The 18,396-nt window shown below is 42.3% G+C and overlaps 1 protein-coding gene across 1 annotated transcript in view; it reads right to left on the reverse strand.

The window, feature by feature from the left end:
* The window catches only part of cfap96 (cilia and flagella associated protein 96), a 33,450-nt gene extending 15,262 nt beyond the window's left edge, over window positions 1-18,188 (reverse strand). The window contains exons 1-4 of the mRNA XM_043721252.2: window positions 17,866-18,188; window positions 13,828-14,047; window positions 10,276-10,413; window positions 8,233-8,302 (exon numbers count right to left, since the gene is read on the reverse strand). Of these exons, the coding sequence (XP_043577187.1) occupies window positions 8,233-8,302; window positions 10,276-10,413; window positions 13,828-14,047; window positions 17,866-17,965 (528 nt within the window). The 5' untranslated portion in view covers window positions 17,966-18,188. The remainder of the gene's footprint in view (window positions 1-8,232; window positions 8,303-10,275; window positions 10,414-13,827; window positions 14,048-17,865) is intronic.
* Window positions 18,189-18,396: the final 208 nt, after the last annotated feature.

Consider the following 18,396-nt stretch of genomic DNA (forward strand, 5'->3'; position numbering starts at 1 on the left):
ACTAGTACAATTTGCAACATTTAAAAGGCATCTGGATGGGTATATGAATAGGAAGGGTTTGGAAGGATATGGGCCAGGTGCTGGAAGATGGGACTAGATTGGGTTGGGATATCTGTGCTGTTCATCTCTCTGACTCTCACAAAAAGAAAGGCTTACAATGGCCTATTCTGAAGAGTCATAACTCTATTCCTCTACCACTGAGAGTACCAAACCTGCTTAAGATTATTTTCTGTTTTTTTCTTCGTGGATATGGGAGTCATTGGCAAAGCCAACCCTTGTTGCCCATCCCGAATTGAGCTTGATGTCTGTGGCTTGCTGAACTATTTAAGAGGGCAGTTAAGAGTTGACCACATTACTGTGGGTCTGGAGTCACACGTAGGCCAGTTTATGTAAGGTAAGAAAAGGATTTCCCTCCCTAAATGACATTAGTGAGCCAGATGGGTTTTTGCAACAATTGGCAGTCCTGTAGTTTCATTATCACTGACTGCTTTTCAAGTACTTCTTGTTTTTGTTAGTTTGGGTCAGATATCTGAAGGTCACCTTTTCAAATATATCACTTTAACTGTGGGACATCCCTAAAGACACAGAAAAATCATAAATACATCTATTGTGACAATCATATTTTTCAAATTGCACTAACAAGTTAAAAACTCGATTAAGCTTCAGTCGAAGCAGCCCTTACAGCAAGGATCCCTGATAGAGATCGTGTTTGCTGCATGTGCACAGCTTCCTGAGGCTGGAAATGAAACCCCAAAATATGAAGTCTCATTTTTATCTTTGTATAGCCTCCGAAGGGAAGATTACCTTCAAAAGCGTAACAGCACCCATACTCTATTCTATCTCAAACTAATCACAAAACACACGCCATAGTCTCAAGGTGGGAGCTGCTTCCAAGTAAAGTTTTATAAATCTCACACCACTCTGTGCAAAGCCAATGATTAAATACTATATTGTATACCAAATTAAGCACCAAATTGTTTCTTTGTGCATCTTTTATATAACCTGTTAAAGGAGTTTTGTCTTGCAATAACACCAATAACTGCTGCACTGTCAAATTATGCTTTATCAGGTATTTATAGACTGTGACTCACAGCAAAGCTATATCCCAGTGAGGAAGAAGGGAAAGGGATAAACCGACCGTGTTTAACCAAAGAAGTTAAGGATAGTATCAAATTTAAAGAAAAAACATACAATGTGACAAAGATTAATGATAAATCAGAGGGGTGGGAAATGCGACAAAAGAAAATAATGAGGAAGAAAATAAACTATGAAGATAAAGTACCAAATAATTCAGAAATTGACAGTAAGAGCTTTTTTATATAAAATTCAAGTACAGACAGCAAGAGTTTTTTTCTAAATATATACAAAGGGAGGGGACAAAATGAAGATAGGCCCTTTAGAAAACAGGGTGTCGAAATAGTAATGAGGAACCAGCAAATGGAGACGGGTTGAACAATTATTTTACATCAACACTGAAAGAACTGCAGAAGCTGTAAATCGAAAACACAAATAGAGGTTGCTTGAAAAGCTCAGCAGGTCTGGCAGCACCTGTGGAGAGAAATCAGAGTTAACGTTTTGGGTCCGATGACTCTTCCTCAGAACCAGACCCAAAACGTTAACTCTGATTTCTCTCAACAGACACTGCCAGACCTTCTGAGCTTTTCTAGCAACCTCTATTTTTGTTTCTAAATTATTTTACATCAGTCTTCATTGTAAAGAACAATGGCAGCATTCCAAAAATATTAAATCATCAAGGCACTAAAGTGGGTAGGAAACCAATGAATAACAATCACTCGAGAAAAAGGGAAACTAATGGGGGTTAAGGCCAATAAGTCTCCTAAATCTGATGGGTTGCATTTTTGGAATTTAAAGCAAATAACTCCAGAGATAGTGGATAGCAATCTTCTGGAACCTGTTCGATTTTGGAAAAGTCCCAGAGGATTGGAAAACTGCCAATGTAGCACCTTTATTTGAAAAAGGAGGGAAAAAAAGAAAATTGGAACTATAGCACACCATTTAGAAATGCAGGACCACAATTAATTATCATCGAGAGTGTGGTGCTGGGAAAGCACAGTCGGTCAGGCAGCATCCGAGGAGCAGGAAAATCAGCGTTTCGGGCATAATCCCTCCATCAGGAATGACCTGCTGTGCTTTTCCAGCACTACACTCTCGACTCTGGCCTCCAGCATCTGCAGGCCTCACTTTCTCCTCACAATTAATTATCATGTAGATTAATGAATTGGATAAGAGAAATTAATGTACTATCACCAAGTGTGTGAATGACACAAAAAGGGAGAAGATGAATAGCAAGGATTACACAAATAATCCACAGAGGGATACAGACAGGTTAAATAAATGAGCAAAAGAGTTGGCAGATGGAATATAATATTGGAAAATGTGGGGTTGTGCACTTTGGCAAGAAGAATAGAGGAGTTGAATTACACTTAAATAAGAAGACAGTGCAGAAAGCTGCAGCACAGAGGGATCTGGAAGTCCTCATGTATGAATCACAAAAAACAAATGTACAAGTAATAGGGAAGGCAAATAGACTACAGGTCTTTATTTCAAAGGGAATGGTATTATAAATAGAGAGCTCTTGCTAAAACTATACAAGGCACTAGTCAGCCAACAATTGATATACTGGAGATAGTTTGGTCCCTTACCTAAGGGAAGGTATACTGGCATTCGAAGCAGTCCACAGAAAGGCACTAGGTGATTATGAATTTGGAGGGATTTTCTTATGAGGAATAACTGAGTAGGTTGGGTTCGTACTTACTGGTGTATAGATTCATGGAGTCATAGAGCATGAAAACAGACTCTTTAGTCCAACTCGTCCACACCGACCATGTTTCCCAAACTAAAAACCAGTCCAATTTGTTTGGGTTGGCCCATATCCCTCTAAACCAGTCCATTTCCTGTCCAAATGTATCTTAAATGTTGTAACTATATCTGCCTCTACCACTTTCTCTGGCAGTTCATTCCACATATACATCTGTGTGAAAAAGTTGCCCTCCAGGTCTCTTTTAAAATCTTTTCCCTCTTTAAACCTATGCCCTCCAGTTTTGAATTCCCTAACTTAGGGAAAAGACCTTTGCTATTCACCTCATTCACCATAATGCCTCTCATAATTTCATAAACCTCTACAAGGTCATTCTGCAACCTCCTATGCACCAGTGAAAAAAATCCCAATCTGCCCAGCCTCTCCTTATAACTCAAGCCCTCCAGTTCTGGTAACATCGTTATAAATCTTTTCTGCACCTTTTCCAATTTAATAAGATCCTTCCTACAGCACTGTGGCCAGTGTTGTATGCAGTACTCCAAATGTAGCCTTACCAATGTCCTGTACAACCACAACATGACATCCCAACTCCTATACTCAAAACTGTGACCAGTGAAGGCAAGAGTGCCAAACACTTTCTTCAATATGCTGTGTACTTGTGACGCCACTTTCAAGGAACTATATACCTGAACCCCTAGGTCTCTCTGTTTGACAATGTTCCCAGGGTCGTAGCAGTAACTATGTAACCCTGGTTTGTCTTACCAAAATGCAACACCTTGCATTTGTCTAAATTAAACTCCATCTGCCACTCCTTGGCACATTGATCCAACTGATCAAGATCCGTTGTACTCTTAGATAACCTTCTTCATTATCCACTACGCTTCAAATTTTGTTGTCATCCACAAACTTAATAAGCATGCTTCCTATATTTTCACCCAGATCGTTCATATAAATGACAGACATTAGTGGACCCAGCACTGTTCTTTGCAGAACACCACTAGTCACAGGCCTCCAGTCAGAATAACAAACCTCCACCATCACCTTCCGTCTTCTACCGTCAAGCAAATTTTGTGTCCAATTGGTTAGCACTCCCTAGATCCCATGTGATCTCACTTTACTATCTAGTCTAACATGTGGAACTTTGCTGAAGGCCTTGCTAAAGTTCACATAGACAACATCTACTGCTCTGTCGTCATTTACCTATCTCAAAAAAGTCAATCAAGTTTATGAGACATGATTTCCCATGCACAAAACCATGCTACCTATCCATAATCAGTCCTCGCCTTTCCAAATACATGTAAATTGTGCCTCTCAGAATCCCCTCCAATAACATACCCATCACTGACTTCAGACTCACTGGTCCATAATTCACTGGCTTTTCCTTGCAGTCTTTGTTAAATAAAGGCACAACATTAGAGACCATCCATAAAAGAATGAGATGCAATCTTATCAAAACTGACAAGATCCTTAGGGGGTTTGAAAAGATCAGTGTGGAGAGTTTGCTTCCCCTTGTGTCAAAGTCTCACTCCAGAGAGTGTAATCATAGTATGAGGGATTGCTCATTTGAGACAAAGATGAGGAAGAATGGATGTACGTTTGCTCGCTGAGCTGCAAGGTTCATGTCCAGACGTTTCATTACCCTACTAGGTAGCATCTTCAGTGGACCTCAGGTGAAGCAATGCTGAAAATTCCTGCTTTCTATTTATATGTTTGGGTTTCTTTGGGTTGGTGATGTAATTTCCCATCTCAATTTCACGTCTCAAAGGGCAGAGAATCTACGGAATGTTTTGCCACTAGGGACCATAAAGGTTAGGTTATTAAATATACTCATTGCTGAGCTAGACAGATTTTTAATAAGCAAGAGAATTAAGGGTTATGGGCATAAGTCAGGAAAGTGGAATTGGCGAGTATCAGATAGCCATGACCTCAATGGATGCCTGAGCAGACTCAATGAGTCAAATGCTCTGAATCTGCTCCTACATACAGGGTGGAATGTTCATTTCCGAAGCTGTATGAACATGGTCTGAAAAGTGGGAAGGACCTGCACTCTGGTCTGGGCAGGTTTTTTTGAGTGATTATGTTCCTTTCAGCTTACGACATATATGTGCATGAGTGCAACACTATATTTCAGTGGAAGAATGTTCAGCCCCCCTGCCGGGTCCTCCTGGGCTTCAAATTGTCAGTGCCATATTTAAAAGACACCTGAGAGCACTTCAGTTCTCTGTAACTCAGGAACATCAAACAACCTTTGCTCATCAACCCCACCACCACTCAGTATGTCACTAAGCTGGCAAAAAATGCAGTCTGGCGATGTCTCACTCGGGTTTGCTGTCGACAACAGTCTGCAAACCAATGGATGAGAATAGGAGGCCACCCTGATGGACCAAGACAGTTAGGATATAGGTTGCTGCAGTGGTCAGTGTGCGCAGCACCCAGAGGTGTGACTGGATATAATTACACTTGAGAATGAATCTTGCGCACTGTCAGGTTGGGTGCCATGGGCTGCTCAATGCTTCATGCCCCATCAATGCGGGTTAGGCATTGTTACTGCACAAGAATGTCACATGCAAGACTGACTGCATGGAAAGCAAAGAAGGTTACCTCAGATTACAACGGGATCTTGATCAGATGAGCCAATGGGCTGAGGAGTGGCAGATGGAGTTTAATTTAGATAAACGTGAGGTGCTGCATTTTGAGAAAGCAAATCTTAGCAGGACTTCTACACTTAATGGTAAGGTCCTGGGGAGTGTTGCTGAACAAAGAGATCTTGGAGTGCAGGTTCATAGCTCCTTGAAAGTGGAGTCGCAGGTAGATAGGATAGTGAAGGCGGCATTTGGTATGCTTTCGTTTATTGGTCAGAATATTGAGTACAGGAGTTGGGAGGTCATGTTGCGGCTGTACAGGACATTGGTTAGGCCACTATTGGAATATTGCGTGCAGTTCTGGTCTCCTTCCTATCGGAAAGGTGTTGTGAAACTTGAAAGGGTTCAGAAAAGATTTACAAGGATGTTGCCAGGGTTGGAGGATTTGAGCTATAGGGAGAGGTTGAATACACTAGGGCTGTTTTCCCTGGAGTGTCGGAGGCTGAGGGGTGACCTTATAGAGGTTGATAAATTCATAAGGGGCATGGATAGGATAAATAGACAAAGTCTTTTCCCTGGGGTGGGGGAATCCAGAACTAGAGGGCATAGGTTTACGGTGAGAGGGGACAACATTTTCACGCAGAGGGTGGTACATGTATGAGATGAGCGAGCAGCTAGAGGAAGTGGTGGAGGCTAGTACAATTGCAACATTTAAAAGGCATTTGGATGGGTATATGAATTGGAAGGGTTTGGAGGAATATGGGCCGGGTGCTGGCAGGTGGGACTAGATTGGGTTGGGATATCTGGTAGACATGGACAAGTTGGATCGAAGGGTCAGTTTTCGTGCTATACATCTCTATGACTGCCAGGCATCTCCATAACATTCTCCAACTGCAATGACTGTCATTTTATTGCACGCATCCATGTTGTACTATTCCCATTATTGTGCCATTGCCTCTTTCTCAACTGCCAGGGGTCCCAATCTGCCCAGCCTCTTTAACTAGAGGTGGAGGGAACAGCTGAGGTCTCTGACTCTAGGAGATCTGCTGGAGTATAGGCCCCTACTGAGTCCAATATAGATGGTACGTTTCTGGGTCAGGCCATTAAGGAGCTGACGGAAAAGCAGAAGTAAGCAAGAGCTAAACATTAGAACATCAGACAGAGGTGCAGGAAATCATTTGGAGTTTGGAGAGAACAGTGGAGGAGTCAATCAATGTCTGTCTTACGTTATCACCATGCGAGCAGATGGCCTCCATAGACTGAGTGGCCATTATCATAGATAGTCAGGTCCAGCAGAATAGTCAGTATCTGCTGAATGTGTGAGCTATTGCTCCATCCACTCACTCTCCCTCCCCAACATACCTGACGACCCCATTGTGTTCCCCACAATTGATATGCAGATTGGACTCTTACTTTTATCTCTTGTTCCTATTACAGTGACTCTTCCCTCTTCATCTCAGGTTTTTTGCTACATTCCCGACTATTTTCTAAATGGGAAAAGGTTTCAGAAATCTGAAGCACAAAGGAGTCGTGTTCAGGATTCTCTTAAGGTTAACGTGCAGGTTTAGTTGGCACTTGGGAAGGCAAATACAATGTTCGTATTCATCTTGAGAGGGCGAGAATGCAAGAATAGGGATGTACTGATGAGGCTGTGTAAGGCTGTGGTCAGACCACATTTGGAATACTGCGAGCAGTTTTGCGCCCTGTACTTAAGGAAAGGATGTGCTGGCCTTAGAGAGGTTCGGAGGAGGTTCACAAGAATGATCAAGGGAATGAAGTGCTTGTCATATGAGGAGCTTTTGAGGACTCTAGGTCTATAATTGATGGAGTTTAGAAGGATAAGGAGAGGAACCATTGAAACTTACAGAATACTGAGAGGTCTGGATACAGTGGAAACGGAGATGATGTTTCCAGTACCAGGAGAGACTAGGACCCGAGGGTACAGCCTCAGAGTGAAGGGACAACTATTTAGAACTGAGGTGAGGAAGAATTTCTTCAGCCAAATGGTGACTAATCTCTGGAATTCATTGCTGCAGAAGGCTGTGGATACCAAGTCAACGAGTGTATTTAAGATAGGGAAAGATAGGTTCTTGATTGGTAGGGGGAATTAACATTCTGGGGGAGAAGGCAGGAGGATGGGGCGGAGAAACACCACAGCTATGATGAGATGACATAGCAGATTTGTTGGACTGAATGGCCTAATTCTGCTCCTATATCTTATGGTCTTGTGGCACTAAAATGTTTTTTTTTGTGTAACCCCACCATCTGTCATGAGCACACCAAAATGGACATCCATGGTGACTGTGGTGCTCAGTCACTCTTGTTTTTCTTGCAAGGTCAATACCAAAATCTGAATGTGGGAAAAAGCCCCAATCTGCTGGCTCCTGATGGAAAGGCAACACTGTTCAGTGACACCATTTGGCAGTTCTGAAGGCTAGGGCACTTCAATGTCAAACTTTGATGGGCTGAATGGTCTTCAAATGTCCTTGGCTGTTTCAATTTTAAGTCATTTCGGTGAAATAGATTTGATGGAGGTGGTCACTAAATGAATTGTTTTTGTATATAATACTTTTAATTGGTATACTCTAGTAAAATAACATGCAAGAAATAGAGTTAACATTTCGGGTAGGGTCACTCAACCCGAAACATTGACTTTGATTTCTCTCCACAGATGCTGCCAGACCCACTGAGCTTTTCCAGCTATTTCTGTTTTTGTTTTTGATTTACTGCATCTGCAGTTTTCAGTTTTTGTACAGGAATTCACCTATTGCTTCAGTGTGAAATTTTTAAGTCAACATGCTTCTTTGAAATGTAATCTTTATCAGCAGCTCAATGAAAAAATATTTCCATCACTGTTGCACTTCGCCCTACCTTTGTATCTTTTACTATATAAGCATCTGCAGAGTGTTCATATGGTGGACCTATGGTGACGTTATTATACCTGTAAAAATATTTTGAGACATTACAGCATGTTCCAGTTAACTATACCTTCTGTTCAGTTATTCCATAAGCATCTAAAAACTGCTTCCATGGGCTGAACATTTTGGCTACGATTGAGGTGGGCACAGAGGCAAGAGGGCATGGAATTTCACACCGATGGCCGCTTCCTCAGCTTCTTCCCATCACTACTGCCATAACATTTTCCTGTTGAGATCGGGGCACAGCAGTCCCATCAATCTGCAAGTGAAGAATAGCCGATTCAACTAGTTAAGGCCTATTAAGCTCTATTGCTGAAGGCCAACTATGATTTTCCAGTTCACCTCCAGGTTCCCAGAGGAGGTGGAGAGCGGACAGCTTCCTGAATGTGGCAGCTCGGCTTTGAGCCTTTGGGGTTTCCCCTGCCTGCCTGTGTTCAAATGCAGCCACAGGCCTCCCTGTGGAAGCCTGCCTGTGACCAGCCTGATGCTTTTATTTTCTATTTCAGATTTCATAACGTTGGACAGATGGCCATCACCATCTCAGGACACCATTCATCTCAGCATGAACAGTCAGCTACTGCTTCTAATTTGGTAGCCTCCAATAGACCCGCCAGCTTTGAGCCTGCCCACGGTCTCGTCCTCTGACCAATTCAGGAAGAATTACAGATGGAAGCTGTTGCTCACACATTGCTGACTTTTGAACTCCAGTTCAGATTGGTAGTAGTGTCATAAAGTTAATGGGGAGCATTTTGTTTTATGGTCTCTTCATGGTAAGGTAAGTAATACAAAGTGCATGTCTGTACATTTCTTAACAACAAATATAGCTTATATAGTGCCTTTAACATACTGAATCAACCCTTCACTGGACCATTTGAAACAAAATGCGACAATAAGGAACATAAGGAGGTATAAGGTCACATGACCAAAATGTTTGGTCAAAGAGGTAAGTTTCAAAGTGTGCCTTAAAGGAGCTAAGTGGTTTAAGGAGGTAAAATGTTGTAGGGAGGTCAGTTGAGAGCTAGGGGGCCTAGACAATGAAAGTGATGGCCACCAGAGGTACAGCTATCAAAATTCAGAAGTAGAGGAGCACAGATAACACAGATGGTTGTGTGGCTGGAGGAGGTTACAGAGATAGGCAGAGGCAAGAACACCGATGCATTTCAGCCTGTAGAATTCTCAACCACAGAAGGCTGTGATGGCCAAAGCATTGAATATATTCAAGATATTTTTAGATATTAAAAGCATCAAGGGGCATGGGGAGAAAGCAGGAATTTAGCATGAGATAGAGGATCAATCATGATCATATTGAATGGCCTACTTCTGTTCTTAGTTTCTATGTTTCTATAAAAACAAAGGATGAGATTTGTTATATCAAGATGATGTTGACTGGGAGCCAATACGGGGCAGCACAGTTTTGGATGACCTCCAGCTTAAAGAGGATAAAATGTGAGAAATGGCAGGTGAGTACATTTTATAGTGGGGTTTAAAAGCAACAAAGTAATGGTGCAGGCTTTCAGCAGCAGTTTGACGGGAGATGAAGGACGTGAGGCAGGAGTAAAATAGGATGATGTTAACAGCAGAGGAAAAGGCTATCTTAATGATGGCAGGCAGCTTGTTCTCAAAATGTAGCAGCAGTTGGAGTACAGTTGTAGCAGCTGTACCATTGACCCTTATCCCTCTAAGAGAATTAAGGTAATATGGTTAAAATAGGGTTACAATTCCTGATTACCATTTAATGGTATCTACTGTATAGTGCAGGTGAATTGACATCGCAAAAGATAGCCCAGCTGCTCCCCTTCACCTTTCACACCAAATAGCTCCCCTGTAGTACTGTATCCTAGCACGAGTCAGTGCCTGGTGGAGAGGAGACAAGCAAAATGGGGAAGGAGGAAGACAATTTTGTAAATAAAGCATTTGCTAAATATTTCTGATTTGTTGCATAATAATTGACTTTGGATTTTTTTATAAAAGGCATCCATGTGTCACATTAACTTACCCATAGCCAGTTCCTTTTTTCCCAGGACTAGTGTAAAAGTTTTTATTTTCCGCAACAAATGGTTGCTTTGGCTTCGCTATTCCACTGAAGGCTTTGAATGAACCACCGATTGTTCCATAGTAACTTCCCAAGCCAGACCTATAAAAGTACAGGAGAATACTAGATTTAAAAAAAGCTTTAATATGGCCATAAGTATTCATGATCCTGAGAATTGGGAGAGTTTCAGAAACCAACAAAACATTGATAATAAAACAAGGGAAAGAATAGAAAGAGTGTGCACTAATCAGAAGTGTGAAAATAGATGAGTGAAGAGAAAATGGAACTTCAGCCTGTTAAAATGGTATCAGTGCCAAGGAAAATGCTGGAATCTATTATTACACAAAACAATGCACTTAGAAATATATAGTGTGATCGGATAAACTCGAGATGTGAAGGTGCCAGTGTTGGACTGGGGTGGACAAGGTCAGAAGTCACACCACACCAGGTTGTAGTCCAACAGGTTTATTTGAAATCACAAGCTTTTGGAAGGTAGCCTCCCTCATCGGGTTCAAGGAGAAACCCTCCGAAAGCTTATGATTTCAAATAAACCTGTTGGACTATAACCTGGTGTGGTGTGACTTCTTGCTAGATAAACTCAACATGGTCTTTATAAATGGAAATGGTGCTTGATACATTTCTTGTGTTTTCTGAAGATGTAATCATATATAAAATGCTTGGATTTCCAAAAACATATTCAATAAGATTCCATACAAGAGATCAGGGGTCATGGAATCAGGGTAATATTAGGTGAAGATATGAGCGTAGAGAAGGACGGAAACCAGATAATAGGAAAATTTGTTGTGTATCTTCACTGAGAGGAATAGTGGAGAAGTATTGGAAGGATTAGCAGGATAATTATCAATCTCTTTACAATGCATCATGAATTCTCCTTCCATGTCCAACTATTCATGAAGTAGGATCTGAACTTGTAGCTTCTGCTTACAGGCACAGTACTATCTACTGAACTAGGGATACTAGGGAACTAGGGATAAATGGGCAATTTTCAACGTGGCAGCTGTAACTAGTGGAACACAGTAATGGGCAGTGCTCAGGCTTCATGTTTAAAATCTATATGTACGACCTTATACTAAGTCAGAATGTAATGTGCACACATTTGCTGATAATATAAAGCCAGAGGGAGGACATAAAGAGGTTACAGAGACAGTGACAAATTACAAATTACTGCACAACTGGAGGCAGATGGAATATAGTGGGCAGTAGTGAGCTTATTCATTACAGACATTAGAATTGAGGAGAAAACTATTTTCCAGAGACTCGTATGAGAAAACAGTATGTTAGGATGCAGATCGAGCAAGTAATTGGAAAATCAAATGGTGTACTGACCTTTACTGCAAGGGGACTGCAGTGCAAGAATTAAGAAAGTAGAACTGCAACTAATTAGGTCTTTGGTGAGGTCACAGCTGGAGTACTCTGTATAGCATTAGACTTTATAATTCAAAAAAGCATGTATTTGTCTTGGAGGTGGTATAGAGAACGTTTGCTAAATTGGTTCCTGGAATGACAGGCAGAGTCCATGTAAGAGACTCCAGCCTGATCTTGCACATTGACCAGTCAGCGAGTTTTGAGAAGATTTGTAGCTCAAGTTGAGGTCCTGGATGTAAGTTTGTTTGCAGAGCTGGAAAGTCTGTTTTCAGACGTTTCGTCACCATACTTCATCATCATCATCATCATCATCATCAGTGAGCCTCTGGTGAATTGCTGGTTTTATGTTCCGCTTTCTATTTATGTGTTTAGATTTTCTTGGGCTGGTGACATCATTTCCTGTTCTTTTCTGAGGGCGGTAGATGGGGTCGAAATCAATGTGTTTGTTGATAGAGTTCCAGTTGGAATGCCATGCTTCTAGGAATTCCTGTGCGTGTCTCTGTTTGGCATATCCCAGGATGGATGTGTTGTCTCACTCAAAGTGGTGTCCTTCTTCGTCTATATTTAAGGATACTAGTGAGAGTGGGTCATGTCTTTTTGTGGCTAGTTGATGTTCATGTATCCTGGTGGCTAGCTTTATGCCTGTTTGTCCAATGTAGTGTTTGTTACAGTTCTTGCAAGGTATTTTGTAAATGACATTTGTTTTGCTTGCTGTCTGTATAGGATCTTTCAAGTTCATTAACTACTGTTTTAGTGTGTAGTGGGTTTGTGGACTACCATGATGCCAAGAGGTGTGAGTAGTCTGGCAGTCATTTCCGAAATGTCTTTGATGTAGAGGAGAGTGGTTAGGGTTTCTGGGCGCATTTTGTCCGTTTGTTTTGGTTTGTTTCTGAGAAATCAGCGGACTGTGTTCATTGGGTACCTGATCTTTTTTGAATACTGAACACATAAATAGAAAGTGGGACATAACACCAATTCTTCACCAGAGACTCATTGATGATGTTACCTAGAAAGGTGATGAAACATCTGAAATGAACCTTCCAGCTCAGCGAGCAATCTTGCATCCATATTGACCAATTACACTTCCGGTCCTGAAATGCTGGCCTTACTCACCTTCTGTAAGGGCCTCCATCACTAACTGAGGCTCCTGGGCAACCGGCTGTAATCCCAGTAGTAGACTTCTGGCATGCTGGAACTGATAAGCAATCATGCTTCTATTTAGCTGACTGCTCTCAGAGATGAAATCTACTCTTTCAAAGGTCCAAGAATCCCTAAATCATCAAATGGCAATTTAATTCCATCAAGGTTCTTGGAAATGGCCACAGCGAGGTTTCCACTGACATTTGGATTGATTGGACTTGGCCAATGCTACAGCCAGTAATTTAATGTCACATTTTTTTCTCTTCAGAATATAGTTGTGGAGAAATTTGATAGCCTAGCAGCCCCAATCTGGTGGATGAGGTGGGATGGACAATACTAAATGGATACTTTGGAGACTCTGGAGAAGTGATTACATCCAGGAACTTGCCTGTTTTTGACAACTGCTGCGACCCTTTTCAGGATCACTGATCAGACCACTCACAGAATCATAGAATCCTTACAGTTTGGAAAGAGGACGCTCAGTCCATCTAATCTACATTGACCGTCTGAAGAGCATCCCACCCAGACCCTGCCCCCTCCCCCATATCCCTGAATGCTCACGTTTGCTATGGCTAATCCACCTAGCTTGCACATGTGTGGACTGTGGGAGGAAACCACATTACCTGGTGGAAACCAACACTGACGTGGGGAGAATGAGCAAGCTTAAACAGTCACCCAAGGCTGGAATTAAACTCAGGTTTCCTGGTGCTGTAAAACAGCAGTGCTAACCACTGAGCCACTGTACTGCACACTGTACCATAGTCAACACCAAGTACAACATTGCAGAGTGTGCACAACACAAACCTTGACCGTGGCTGACCAAAATAGCACTGGCATCCTGCAATCAGCATAGGACACTGGTTTCATTACTGAAACAAGGCTTTGAGCAGTAGAGCCAGCTGTGTAGCTAAACACTGGCACGGACCAGACAAACCCAATGGTCAGCCTGTAATGACATGAAAAGTACCAATTTGATCATCGAGAGCTTACCATTTCTTTGGAGTCTGGCTTGGAAAGAAAACTCCATCGAGGTTCTTTTGGGCTGCCTTCAATTTCGCTTGTCTTCTCAATTTAAACCGATCAGAATAGGCTTCCTTTTCAAAAATGCGTGTAAATTCACGATCAAAGTATCCTGCCTGAGTGGCTGCCTTCTTTTTTGAGCCTTCCACCAAAAACTGTTTGCCTTTGTAAGCCTCCTCGTTGAAAGGTTCTTAAAGCAGACAAAACAAAGCCGTATGTTCATTCTATTAACCTTTAATGGCTGAAAACAAACACTGAAAAGAATATAATATCAAGCGAATTTAGCATGTCCCCTGTAACACCTCAAAGCACTGGACAGAACAAATAACCTTTATATTAAAAAAAAACAATATCCTAAAAACAATAATGAACATCTTGAAGATATTGAGATGAAGCAAACAAACAGGTGTCATTTGTCGTCCGCCGGTGAAAAGAGTCTGATTAGTTATGCACTGTTTAAACCCAGAGTTGGATTCTTTTAGTTGATGACTTATACCTTGCTTTTTTTTCCCCTCTCCAAGTCCTGCAATGTTAGAGCAGTGCATAATTCATTTATAGCTGGAACAGAACACTATGGTGCAAAAGATACTCTAAATATCCTGTTGTTTCAGTACTTTCAGACACCCCAGTGTATTCTGCCAATGGTCTTATTTGCACAAGTATTCACAACTTGTGTGACATCGTTGGAAAATATCACAGATGGGAGAGGAAAAAAAACTGAGTAAATCAAACTTAAAGAATATGTTCCAGGTTAAGGAGTTAAAATTCAGGAAGTTTCTGGAGAGCAGCATCTCAACCCATCAGTAACCTGTCAAGATTAGAGTGGTCAGATTTTCCTGCTCCTCGGATGCTGCCTGACCTGCTGTGCTTTTCCAGCACCACTCTAATCTTGACTCTGATCTCCAGCAATTGCAGTTCTCACTTTCGCCAAACTGTGCCAAATCTAAAGAGGATTGGAGTCAAGAGGTGGCAGGCTAGGAGAAAGAAAGTGGATCCAGCAGTGTAGGCATAAATTTTCAGACAGGTCATGGTGCAACTTGTTCATTAATGTGTTATTCAAAGAGGCTCTGCATGAAGTGTGGTTGAGGAGCAATTTCCTCTGTGCCACTCTAATGTACAGTACAAAAGAAAAACTGAGTGAATGCTAGAAATTCAAATTGAAAAGTTGCAAATACCATGCAACTCAGGCATCTGCAGCAGAGAAAGAAACAGAGCCACTAGGCAGAACCTTCTCATATGTAGGAGACAGTGAGGTCTGCAGATGCTGGAGATCAGAGTTGAGAGTGTGGTGCTGGAAAAGCACAGCAGGTCAGGCAGCATCCAAGGAGCAGGAATCGACATTTCAGGCTGGAGCCCTTCATCAGGTGTGTGTGTGTGCGTGTGTGTGTGCGTGCGTGTGTGTGTGTGTGGTCCCAGTGTTTGGTTGAAGCTTTGGCATCAAGTCCTTGCAATCTTTCAGGCGGATTTACCTGTTGGGAATCTCTTTTGCACTTATTGGCATCCATAAATATTCATTAACAGCGCAGCCACTGGAACTATATTCATGCCTACAATCTTGGGAGGTAAAGTTTCTTCCCAAACCCTGATATATATGAGACATGTACCTGCCAAGGAAGACTTTGTCTTGGAAACTTTGGTGAGTGTCTTCCTCAGTAGTTGCCTAAGTGAGCCTGCCATAATAGCTGACACCAGCAAACCAGAAGAGGAGCGCAGGAGGGACTCAAAACATAAAGGGTGCAACTTAAAAGGGGTCTCAACTGAAAAGCAGTTCAACAGATAAGCCCCAGCTTAATGTGTGAGGTATGACAGGGATAAAGCTTTAAAGATTTGACTGTTTGGAATGCCAGAAGGAACTTGGAAAATAGATGCAGAGTTAGCAGGGAGCGTCAAAGAGACCAAGAAGAGTGGGGGATCCATATTTAGAGAAAGGAACACAATAAGGTGGGATGGGGAGGGTGAAGGAAGAAGTGAGTTGAATAAGGAGCGATTCAAGGCTAAGGTTGGGCACGGGAGTTGGATGGGTGTGGGCTCTGGGCAAAGCTCAGGAAAGTCAAGGGACATAGGAAATCGAAGCACGACAATGGAGTAATGGCAGAGGAAAGAAGACCATCTATAGTGATTGGAGAAGTGTGCAGATTACAGGGGAAAAGGTTCAGGGAGAAGGAATCAAAAAAAAAATTATTTGTGCTGTTCCGTTTATTATTTAGTTGACACACAGTCCCTTACTAAATACAAAGTAGAAATGGGAGCCATTTGAGTGTTGTTTACACAAGTTCCTGCTCAAACACGTGTCTGAATCAAAACAGGAACCAAATATAATCACAACTGTTCTCAGTTAAAGTCTAAACACAACTGCAGCATAAAGCTTAATAGGCTCTAACACACATAACACCAGCATCCTAATCAGGGACTATAATGTATTGTTGGAGCTCAACTCACATCAATCAACACTGCAAGTGGTGGTGGTGGTGAATGTTCTATTCACTGACACAGGAAGAGGTGAAGACAAAGGAATGCCCATCACCAATAGCACCAGAGACCCCAAGGCTCATGGGTCCAGAGTTTCAGCTGTGGAGTGCTTGAACAGGGACACCAGGGTCTTCAGCACTTAGTAGTGCACCGCAAGAGGGTATGTCAAAGTCACTGCAGTTATCCACAGATGAGTGAAACCCAGTATAAACTTCTGCCAGCTGGGGTCCCCTGCGCAGATGCAGCTGTAAATCTCCTTGGCTTGAAATGATGGCACCTGGCAGAGTGGAGGGGAACAGGCTGGGCACCTATGGAGTAACCCGAGATGACAATCTCTGGCTGTTGATCTTCGTCTCACTGACAGAGTACAATGTCACCTCCTTTACTCCTTTGAGGAGATAAGGCACTTAGAGGTAGGTCAGGGCACCTTGGCTCCCATTCTGTTAGCCATCCATGACTCAAGTGATGGACTGAATGTGCCCACACATACTGATTGATCTGCTTCACCTGGTCATCCATGATGGCTGCCACACCTTTATATGCTGGAGTCACAAAATCAAACAGAACTTGGATAAATTCCTCAACTCTTCCCTCCGGACTGTGGATGATCTCTGGTACATCTCCCAACAGTTGCTCTGCTTGACTCTGCACCTTCATCAGTTCATTACTGATTAGTTCAGAGGCTCAGCATCTGCACTGAGTTTGGCAGGGGCCTGTTCTCCAGCAGTCTTCCAAATATCAGTGACCTGACTGTAACTGCCAGTCCATATCAGCACTGCGTTCACCAGAATTTGACCCTGCACCCACTCCAAATGGGTGACACAATGAACTGAACAGCTCCGCACTGGTGGAAGGGGAGGAAGCATCTTGATGGAGCATCCTTTAAGAGTGCTGATTTTTCATCCTCAGAGACCATTACTGGAGATAAGCCTGGATTTTCTTCTCCTAAATTGGGACTGGGATCTGAAGGCCATATAGAAAAGCATAAAATGTGTTGCTCAAGATGTTTTAAAGATGTTGGTGTTTCTTGTGTGCAACTGGGAGCTGCAGAGTGGAAGGCTCTTACCAGCAGGATGTCCACATCCAATCTTCCCTTTGCTTCAGGGTGGATGGGAGCAAGCAACAGAGGTTTGAATGATGCTCTTAGGCAGACAGTGATGTGCTGTCCTGGTACCTTTTAAACAGGGTGGAGCCTTGGAAGACACAGTGACCTTCAGAACTTCCTGTACACAAAATATGGCTTTCTGCTGGTGCATATGCATGATTGAGCTGAGAAGAAAGTAGCAATTTGACACAACCGAAGCCCCAAGCAACCTGTTTCTCAGCTTGACGCCACACTTACATCTCCAAAAACAAGACCCATCCAATATTTCAGGCCGATGTCATATTTATCTTAAAGCTAATCTTGCTGTCTTATTAAAACTGTTTTCAGGTTGTTGGTAAAAAGGCTATGAATAAAACACTTAATTGCAATAACATTTGACTTCTCACCTCTGAATCGTGACCCCTTACCGCGTTTAGTTAGAAATACAAACTTACTTGGTATTCCATCGACATACGGATCTTGAACAGAGGTGTAGCTCATCTCCTGGAAGAGGCCGATCCTTTCCATGTCTGTTTTTCCCGAGTCCCCAGGCATGATTCCGTTTAGATGTAAAAACCGAGTCTGTGACTACAGGCCACTGGGGAAAAGCTTTCAGGCTGGGAGTCACTAAGCTGCAAATCCTAAAGAGGCTGAAGACGACTAAGATGCCCAATAACTGCTCGTGGTCTTTAACAACGCTTGTGCTACATTTTAGGATTGTATTTGGGTTTTTTTTCTTGGCCTTTCAAAAAGCTTTATAACTTTCTACCTGCCTGGAAAGCTGAAAAGTAGTTTCACGGCCCGACACTTGACCAATGTTTACGGAATCTCATCACCTTGGAGATGTGTAACCAATTTTATAATAGGCGCGCCCGAGGGCCGGGGGTGGGAGGTGGAGTTGTAACAAAACTAGACACAATAGTCGAACATAATGTTAAGGTTTTTTACATTGAAAATGAAGAATTTTACTCTTTACAAGTTAGTCA

This window comes from Chiloscyllium plagiosum, unplaced genomic scaffold (assembly GCF_037043375.1).
Source record: "Chiloscyllium plagiosum isolate Xiang-an unplaced genomic scaffold, Cpla_swu_hap1 HiC_scaffold_2, whole genome shotgun sequence".
Lineage (NCBI taxonomy): Eukaryota > Metazoa > Chordata > Chondrichthyes > Orectolobiformes > Hemiscylliidae > Chiloscyllium > Chiloscyllium plagiosum.